Raw genomic sequence first — 10,000 nt, 5'->3', positions numbered from 1 at the left:
GCACTCTGTTTGTTGTGTTTTTGACCAGTAATCGTTTAAGTGCCATTTAGGCGCAATTCAATTAAATGGACACGGGCAGCATCCCCATTGGGCCTGTGGTTGTGCGTCTTGTAAATGTTTACATGGCCAGTGCTTTTGTATAACAGGACGAACAGAGGCCACGGCTGCAAAAAGTTGGGTTCTTCGAGCCAAATTACACTGACTTTGCTTCTTTTCGAGGCGAACTCGCAAGACGGGCGCATGCGCAGTAGCGCAGATGTAACCTCCGATAGCTTTGTCAGGCTGCAACAAATGGGAACCCGATTGAAGACCTGTCATTCGCGTGTTGCTCTTGCTAAATTTCCAATGATACGTAAGAGAAGAAATTCGGAGGAGATTATTGTGTTTTGGTTCGGCTGTGTGCGCTGGGCCGCACGAGACGCCCCACCGCCCCCCGCCCCCGCCCCCTTTCTCCCCCGGGCCCTCTGTGCCGCGTGGTCCGGTGGGGCCGGGGCCGGGGCCAGGTCCCGGCGCACGAAGGCCTCGCCGCCGGGGGCTGTCCGGGCTTGGCATTTTACTCGTTTCCAATTATATGAATTACACTTTAATCGGAGAAGGTCACTTCAAACAAAAGGCAGTCACGATCTTGTCCAGCGCGAACGTAATCGGTTTGCTTTTGGTGGGGGATGTGGGTGGGTGGATGGGAGTGGGTGTGGGTGTAGGTGGGTGTGGATGGGTGTAGGCTTGGGTGTAGGCGCCGTTTAACGAAGAAATTGTGCGGTAAAAGACACTTCGTGTATCCTGTATTGACTCAGTGTATGTGTGCGTGCGCGCGAGCGTGTGTTTACTCATCCTGGCATTGGATTTCTCCATTGTTATCTTTTGATGAGTTTATAGATCACACATGTCGAATTTGTGTGTTGTTTCATCATTTAATTTTTACATTCAAAATGTACATATCTCATAGGAACTGTTATTCCAGCCATAATTATTATTATATTTTTCTGTAATATATCTCTATCATATTGAAATTAACAGATCTTAGTGGAAATTAGATATGGAAATATAGTTTGTGTGTATGTGTGTGTGTGTGTTTGCCAATATTGTACTTGCCTACGTGTATGTTCTCTCCGCTGGGGGGGGGGGACCACATTCACCTTTTGGTTCCAACCTCCTTCGTATATGGCCGGGTAGTTAACAAGGATGTCCCCGAGAGATGGGGATGAAAGGATTAACCCTGATGTCCTTTATGGTGGGGATGTCAGCCCATTGTTAGCCTTGTAAGGCCGTAGGTACGGGGGCAAGGCTCTCCCCTGCTGGCTGTCACCGAAACGGGACGCGGCGGCCTTGCGGTAACGAAGCCTACGAAGGTGTTGGTTCTTCCGTGTTCCTCCAAGTTGGATGGCGATAAGGGACTCCTGGTGTACGTGGGGGTCTTTGGATATGGGGAGGTGAGAGGGAGCGCCGCCTTGTTTTGGGGCTCGACATGCAAGAGGTGCTACCTCTTGAGGTTGGCTTATGGTAATCGGGGTCTTGGCGTTGAATATTCCTCGGGTTCTTTGCGCAGTGCTTTGTTTGTTTGTCCACCTATCTGTTTCTTGTTTATCCACTCGTATAATTGTTTATTTATTTATTTACATATTTGTTTTAGCTATTTTTGATGTATGTAGAGAATAGATGTGCATCCCAGCTTGTTTTGAACTTTATGGAAGAAGTAAGAGCTTCGTCTATGTGGCACAAGGGGGCTCTGTATCTCATTTCCAGGTCCGTGTGGCTGGAACATTCGTTTATTAAAGAAGGTCTTCAGGTAACCTCGAGTCTTGATTGTGGTTCCAGTAAACGAAGAACTTTGTGTACCAGCATCTATTCGTTTTTTTTTTTTTTTTGCTCTAGTGGTTGTGCTATGGAAGACATTTTTGCGCGGGGACATCCGAGTGATAATAGATAAAAGAATGAATAAATAAATGAATAGATAAATTATTGTTCCCCCGACTGGAAACCCATAAGTCTGACTGAAAGAGTAGCCAAAGGCCCTCTTCAGTGGGAATAAATGCTTCATGCTTTGGGATCATTGGGTCAACCCCTTCGCCTCCGAGGGATGACGGGGGGGGGGGGGGCACTGGAATGAATGAAATCGCCCGGCGACAGCCCGGAGTTATGAGAATGGTCTCAGCCAGTAGTAACGGGAGCTGGTGCATCGCGTGTGTAGATACATTCTTATACTGGTGATGGTCTCGTGGTGATGGTGATGGTGATAGTGGTGGTGATGGTAGAAAGGAGGAGGAGGAGGAGGGGAGCCGAGGGCGGGGTCAGGAGCAGGAGAGGAAAAGTGTGTGGGAGGGATAGAAGAGGAAGTAGACCCTGGTGGAGGGGGTGGTGTGGGAGGGGGAGGAGTACATATTAGGATTAGGGCGTTGCGTTGGCAAGGGAGGGGTTGGGTGGTATGCGGTATGTGTGGGGTGGTGGTACTGGTGGTGGTGATGGTAGGGGTAGATAGTGGTGGTGATACGGTTAGGGGTTGGTGGTGGTAGTGTTGGGGTGGTGGTAGGAGTGTGGTGGTAGGGATGGGATGTGGTGATGGTGGTGGTGATAGTAGAGAGGTGGTGATTGTGGTAGGTGTGATGTACGAAATAGGAAATGGATGAGACTGATTTTTAGGTGTAAAAATACTATACACACCTTTTAACATCGCACCATAACACTGCCACAGTTTAAAGCTCTCACGCTTCCATATATCTTTCACAACTCCACCAAATAAGCGACCCATATTGCCCTCGAGGATAGAAGCGCGGATCAAATATGTGACGTGATCCATAGTAGAGGAGGAAATGGCATCGTCAAGAGTCTGTGACCAAACAGGTCGAGAATCGCTGGTGCAGATCTAGTCGGTTGGTTTGCTTGCGACGCGGCGACCTCGAGCGGCTTCAGTCAGCTGAAATAAGTTGGTAGCAGCTTCAGGCCTTCAGGAGGACGAGCACCTCGCCTTGTCTGTTGTATTCTGCCAACAGCCACCCGATCTGCTTTCGAAGGGTCCTCAGTTGCCACCCAGAGGATTCGAACTTCTTCTCTCGAACAACCTGTTCGGGTATGGCGTCGTCTTAAATAATTTTATATTCCTGTTGCCTAACGGTTTTATTCATTTTAGGGGTGTGGGAAGGCTCTCACTGTTCAATGGTTTCTGTAATAGCCCAGATAGCGATAATAGCCCTAGATGGAACCATACATGAATTTCAAACAAGGTATGATAACAGGAAAATAAGAGACAGGACCCTGCGAGTGTAGCTCCCTTCTTGTACACTATAGATAGGGAAGTGCATGTTCTCTGACAAGGACTTCAGCTGAAAAAGTCTGAAAAGAGTCTGATTTCTGTAGCTTCAGTTGGTACATCCGTATGGCGACCTCAGCCCAAACCGTCGCTATGTTTAAAAAACTCTGCCTCTGTTGCCTTGATTTAGTGATGGAAAGAATAAGCATGTACCGCTTATCGTGCTAATGTTCGTCTTATTATAATTATTTTCTTTTTATTTGTTTTGTGTAATTTTTTCCTTATTTTGCCCCACGCTGACATCCTCTGCAAGGACTGCTGGAACCAGAGTTCGAACATGTCGACATTTTGCGAAATTTCGTTTCAAAACCTGACAGAAAATGACATTTACAGTTTCTTTCGTAAACCTCTCTTTGACGTGATGAGGCCCTATTTGAGGAACCCACTCATTTCGAACTTTTTCTCTTCTTTTCTTCTCGTTCCAGAAGAAGAAACCAAACCGAAGCCGAGTGACCTGGAGATCGGGACGCAGGAAGTGAGATCGGAGGAAGTCGTCCTTGCGCGGGAGGTGTGTGCCCCGGCCGCCGACTCCCCCTCCCACTCCCACCACCCCCTCCCCCTCCCCCAACAGGGTTACCACTACCATCCCCTGCGACACCACCCCAGCGTCCCCCAGGGCAGAGGGGGGAAGCTCAAGGAGGATGCCCAGGATTACCAAGGATTGGTGACGACGGAGGTGAACCGGAGCGACAGTACCATTCAGGAGAGTCTGCCTGAAGAGCGCCTAGGGTCTCCGCCAGGTGCCCTTGCCCCGCCGGAATATATGCCTGAACGAGAAGGTGCCTCCGGAACTTTCTACGCGGAGAATGAGGCGCGGGAGGAGGAGGAAAAGGAGGAGGAACGGGGCCTCTTCCGTGATCTGTCCCGCCCCAGCCTCCTTCCGGAGGGGACCTCCGGGGATGCGGGGGCGATCGGACCACCCAGAGTACTGGAAGACCAACCGGCCTCCACGGCCTCGACCACTACCAGCAGCAGCAGCAGCCCACCTATCCTGTTCTCGGGTCGCCCCTCCGTCCTTGCCGCTGACAGTTCGCCTTCGCCAGACGGCTCCTCGCCGTCGTCAGACGATTCTCCCCCGCCACTTCCGGCACGCGGCCCGCCCACACGCTCGGCGCATGGGACGCCCACCCCGGACCCCCAGAACAGCTCCTCCACGCCCGTTCCAGAGGGCTTCCCAACTCCAGGCGTCCCCTCTGAAGCAGACAGTCCTTCCGTCCTAGACCGTCCGCCCGTCTCAGGCAGTCCATATACCCCGGACAGTCGTTCTATCCCAGACAGATCACCCGTCCCGGAATTCCCACCTCTTCCAGATGTCCCGCCCATGACCGATATTACTTCTGCTCCAGATAGCCGGCCTGAACCAGACAGATCATTTGTACCAGATAGCCTACTCACACCAGATAGCCCGTCCTTACCAGAAACCCCGCCCGTCTCATCCATCCCAAACACCCCAGGTTCCCCGGGCACTCCACCAGCTCTCCCGACACGCGGTCCTCCAACTTATGTCAGTCCGCCCCCACCAGACAGTTCTTTCGTCACAGAGAGCACTTCCCCGTGGCCCATTCCGAAGAACCTTCCCATTGCAGACCACCCACCGACCCCAGAGAGCTCACCCATCTCGAGCAGCTCGCCAGTACCCCTTCCGGATATTCCATCCGACTCGGATAGTCCGCCCGCTCTCCCAGCACAGGGACCTCCCGTCTTCAGAGCAGAGGACCTGTCTTGGCAAGAGCCTGTATTCACGCCCGATATCCCGCCTGCGCTACCGACACGCGGCCCGCCCACACAGACTACAGACAGCCTCCCTCCGCCTGGAAAAAGTCCCGAGACTCCGGCCCTCTCCTGTTTCGGACGTCCAGAACCATGGAAGCACGGAGCGGACCCCACGTCACGTCAGCAGCAGCAGCAGCAGCAGCAGCAGCAGCAGCAGCAGCAGCAGCAGCAGCAGCAGCAGCAGCCATCACCTCCAAGCGCCCCCAGTCCTGAATGCCCGCCCTTGTCCAAACGACCCCCGGACCTCTTGCCCTTGGGTGTGAGACCACCCGACGCGAAGAAGTCCGCCCCCGTCCCGCCACCCCGACCGCCCAAGAGGGAACCGAGTGCCGCCGCACGCCCTGTTGTGGCACCTCCCGAGGAGTCGAGAAAGAGCCAGGACCAGAGGGAGGACGTGCAGCGAGCTTCGGCAGGTGAGTACGATCGCTCGAGTTGAGCAATGCTTTTGCTCCTGCGGTGCCCCGCCGCACCCTCGTTTTCTGTTGTACAGTTATAGGTCGGACTGGATTCTCGCCTCCCTCTACCCGTCCGCCCCCCTCGTTCCCTCCCTCCCACCCTCCTTCGCCTACTCGACCCAGGTGGAAGTCGAGCGGGTCTCACAAGTCTCCCACCCCGTGTTACGGAAGCAGAAGATCCCTCTTTCGTCTCCTGTAGGAGGTTTCTGACTGGGGAAGAACCAGGTCACCCCCACACTGGCTGAGGAAGCTTCTGGAGACAAAGAAAGACGTTCTTGTGGGAGGGGAGGGCGGGGGCCTTTAGGAAGTAAGTATACGGCAAAGCTGCATCCGGGACTTGGGGTTGGAAATCATCATAAATGGCACCATGAGTACAAAGACTGAACACGCAGAAATAAATAAACAAGATAAACGAATAAAAAGGCTGTTTTAGTCATTTTAGCTAATTCGTTAGGTCGATATTTCCGCTTCAAAACATCAGCAGATCAACGTTATAGCCTCTCAAGATGTTGGTATATCCCGCGTGTTACAGGAGTCATGTTGAGAGTGAATGTGAGATGGTGTGGCATGTGTGGTATGCCAGCAGTCGTCGGGTGGATGAGCTAGGTGTGGGCCGGCATGATTGTGGGCACGAGTGTGACGTCACGGTGGAGTGACGTAACGGTCGTGTGACGTCACGTGGGTTGAATCATTGGGGAGAAGTTTTGGAATGCGCATCAGAAGGGTGTAGGGGTGTAGGTAGCTACGCTGGTGGCGGTGAAGAAGAGGTGACGGAATGTGTAGCCTACCAACTTCCATTTGGAATAGGATATCCCAATATTATCTGCTCCTACCCCCAATTTCCTTAAACCCTGGATAGGGGCGATCAATGGTAGGAGGAAATGCCGGGCCTGGAGGTTCGGCGGGGAGGAAAGGGAAAGGGGATACTAAAGGGAAGGGGGGTGGACAGTCATAGGAAACGTATGACATAAACTCCTCCCTCCTGCTCCTCCTCCTCCTCCTCCTCCTCCTCCTCCTCCTCCTCCTCCTCCTCCTCCTCCTCCTCCTCCTCCTCCATATCCTCCTCCTCCTCCTCCTCCCTTTCATTCTCCACGATAAGCACAATGTCAGAAGTTCACTTTTCTTCGAACTGGACCGAAAACATGTCTTGCAACATTACCTCCCTTCTTCACTTACCTTCCCTCTCCCCTTTCCCTCCCGCCTTCCCTCTCTCCTTCCCTCCCTCCCTCTCCTCCCTCCCACCCCTTTCCTTCCTTCCCTCCTTCCTTCCTTCTTTTCTTCTTTCTTTCCGTCCTTCCTTCCTTCCTTCCTTCTTTTCTTCTTTCCTTCCTTCCTTCGCTTCTACTTTCCTTCTTTCCTTCCTTCCTTCGCTTCTACTTTCCTTCTTTCCTTCCTTCATTCCTTCCTTCCCTCCACCCCCTTCCTTCCTTCTTATTTCCTTCCCTCCATCCCCTTTTCCTTCCTTCTTTCCTTCAGTCCCTCCTTCCCTCCTCCTCCTTTCCTTCCGTCCTTCCCTCCATCCCTCCATCCCGCCCTCTTCCTTCTTTCCTCCCTCCCTCCCTCCTTCTCTCTTTTTCTCTCTCTCCCGTGCACTTCTTGCCTCTCTTTCTCTGATGGCTCTCCTCCTCCTCTTCCTCCTCCTCCTCCTCCTCCTCCTCGTCCTCCTCCTCCTCCTCCTCCTCTTCCTTTTCCGCCTCACATTTCTCTCTTCCTTTTTTATCTTTCCCTGGCCTCTCTTTCCGTATCGAGAGCAGCGTCCGTGCCCCTTCTTCTCATTGCCCCTTCCCCCCTTCCCCTTCAAGTCTCTCTCATTTGCCTTCCCTTTTTCATCATCTTCCTTCCATGTCCCTCCCCTTTCTCTTCCCTTCCTCTCTTTCCCTTTCCTTTCTCTTCCATTTTCCTTTACATTCACCTTCCTATCTTTCCGTCCCTTTCTCTTCTCTTTCTACTTCCTTTCCTTTTTCCAATTCCTATCCCCTTCCCTTCATTCCCCTTCCTTTCATTCCCCTTCCTTACCTTTCCCAGTTTCATTTCCCTTTTCCTTTCTTTTGTTTCCCTTCCCTTTCCTTTCTATTCCCCCTTCTTTCCTAATTCTATCCCATTCGTTTACCTCTCCCTTCAGGTTCCTTTATTTTTACTTTCCTTTCCCATACCTTTCCTTTCTCATCCCGTCCACATTCCTGTTCATTTTCTTTTCCCATTACATTCCTTGTCCTTTTCCTTCATCTTTATTTTCCCTTCCTTTTCCCTCACCTATCTCTCTTTATTTGCCCTTAAATTTCCCTTCACTTTCCCTTCACTTTCCTTTCATTTTCCCGCGCTTTTCCCTTAGTCTCCTTTTTCTTTCCCTTCCCTTCCCTTTTGCTCTTTCCCCACTCCCAACTTCTCCTTTCTCCCTTTCCCCCAACAGGTGCTGTCTTTCTCCTCCTCCTCTCTCTTTTTCCCCTCCTCCTCTTCTTTCCCCTTCTCTCCTCCTCCTCCTCTTCTTCCCCTCCTCCTTTTCTTCGTCGTCGTCCTCCTCCTCCTCCTCCTCTTCCCTTCCTCCTCCTCTTTCCCTCCTCCCCTTCCCCTCCTCCCCTTCCCCTCCTCCTCTCCTTCCTCTCCTCCTCTCCTTCCTCTCCTTCCTCTCCTCCTCTCCTTCCTCCTCCTTCTCCTCCTCTTCTTGTTCCTCCTCATCTTCCCCTCCTCCTCCCCTTCCCCTCTCCTCCTCTTCCCCTCTCCTCCTCTTCTTCCTCCTCCCTCTCCTCCTCTTCTTCCTCCCTCTCTCCTCCTCTTCTTCCTCCCTCTCTCCTCCTCCTCCTCTTCTTCCCCTCCTCCTCTTCTTCGTCATCCTCCTTCTTCTCCTCCTCCTCTTCTTCCCCTCCTCCTCCTCATCCCCTCCTCCTCCTCATCCCCTCCTCCTCTTCTTCCTCCTCCTTCTCCTCCTCTTCTTATTCCTCCTCCCCTTCCCATCCTCCTCTTCTTCCTCCTCCTTCTCTTCTTCTTCTTGTTCCTCCTCCTCCTCCTCCTCTTCCACTTCCTCCCACCACCTTTCCATCACCCTTCCACCACCAAGTTTGCCGGTGACACTGAGGTATTCTTCGGAGACTCTGGGACGTGAGCTCGTGACCTGCTCATGACGGTGGCGCACGAGGTGGTGGAGGGTTTTGGTAGATGCCGGACGATTTCACTCACCTAAGGGGCCGGGACCCCGGCTTGAACTATGTTGTCGAGCGATCGAGACCGTCTCAGCCTCCACGCCGAAGTTCGGGACTCTTACTTCAGTCGAACAAGATCGTCCACATCTCCTTCGGGAGAACCTGCCGAGGTGGACACCGTATCGAAGAGGTCAGATGTCACCTTTGGGAGGTTCTGCAGCATCTGTCGAAGCTGCTGCTGTTGCCTTCGTGACCCAACAACGTGACCAGCTGCAGGGGTCATGACCCAGCAAGGAGCACCCCGATCAGCTGTGACCTGCGAAGAGGGTGGGGGTGGGGGATGGGGATGGCGCGTGGGACCATCTGCACATTAGGGGAGCTTCCATTGCATCAATGTCTTACTAAACTCTTCCTTCCCCCTCAACCTTAGACGAGCGCCTATGATTACTATTCATTCGGTCAAGTTGAGCAATGATGGCTGAGAAAATACTTATAAAATTTTTACTCCTTTGAGAAAAAGAAATTGGGAAGCTCTAACGTCAAGAAAGTAACGAACTCGCAATATCTTCGTCTAAGTTTCCCGTTCCGATCCGAGTAATTGTAAAGAGCAAATGTCAAGAAATTAAAGAGCTCACAATATCTTCGTCTGAGTTCCCTTTTGAGATTTGAGTTCGTGTTGTAAGTTCGTTTGACCTGAGCGGCCTCGATGTCGCGAATTTTCCCTTTTCGGGAGTTCTTCGAACTTCAGGTAGAGTCGTGTCCGAGACGCCGAGGCATGGGGACGCGCTCAGGAGACGTTTCCTTTTTTCTGTTAATTATTTTTTTTTTTTGTTTTTTCTGTTTTTTTTTTCTGTTAATTTTTTTTTTTTTTTTTTGCCGCCAGGTAATTGTTCAGATGAGGGATGGTCTCCACCACGTGTAGCACCACATTTGCCTTGTCAACTAAATGAAATCATCATAGGATGAGCCTAAAGCAAAAATGTAAAGGGGGGCATCAGTGCGTTAGCTTGTCTGAACCTCAATTTTCGCCTCCTTCCACACTGAGTGGAATAGCCTGTCGCCAAGCTATTCTATTCATCTCCGCTATACTCCCTTCGCCACTGAGAGGAGGTCACCCTTAGCTACACCCTTTACTATTATTCACCCTCATTCTAGTTGCCGCCAGGCGATTTTATTCACTTGAAAAGAAACCTTTCTCTCGTCCCCGACAGATGAAGGGTCGGGGGCGTGGGTCTCGATGGATCCAAAACCCCTTCAGATGGGATCTAGAACCGGGTCCCTTAACTATACGATCAATTCGTCTGCCGTACTAGAAGACCCATCCTTGCACG

At 51.9% G+C, this 10,000-nt stretch overlaps 1 protein-coding gene across 1 annotated transcript in view; it reads left to right on the top strand.

Annotated features, from left to right (window-relative positions):
* Positions 1 to 10,000, top strand: part of bbg (PDZ domain-containing protein big bang) — a 277,607-nt gene that overhangs the window by 118,536 nt on the left and 149,071 nt on the right. The window contains exon 4 of the mRNA XM_076199723.1: positions 3,730 to 5,490. Within this exon, the coding sequence (XP_076055838.1) occupies positions 3,730 to 5,490 (1,761 nt within the window). The remainder of the gene's footprint in view (positions 1 to 3,729; positions 5,491 to 10,000) is intronic.

The sequence above is a fragment of the Oratosquilla oratoria genome, chromosome 16 (assembly GCF_046742065.1).
Source record: "Oratosquilla oratoria isolate Oo_2021 chromosome 16, ASM4674206v1, whole genome shotgun sequence".
NCBI classification, from domain to species: Eukaryota; Metazoa; Arthropoda; class Malacostraca; order Stomatopoda; family Squillidae; genus Oratosquilla; species Oratosquilla oratoria.
This window is presented reverse-complemented; position numbering and strand designations above follow the sequence as displayed.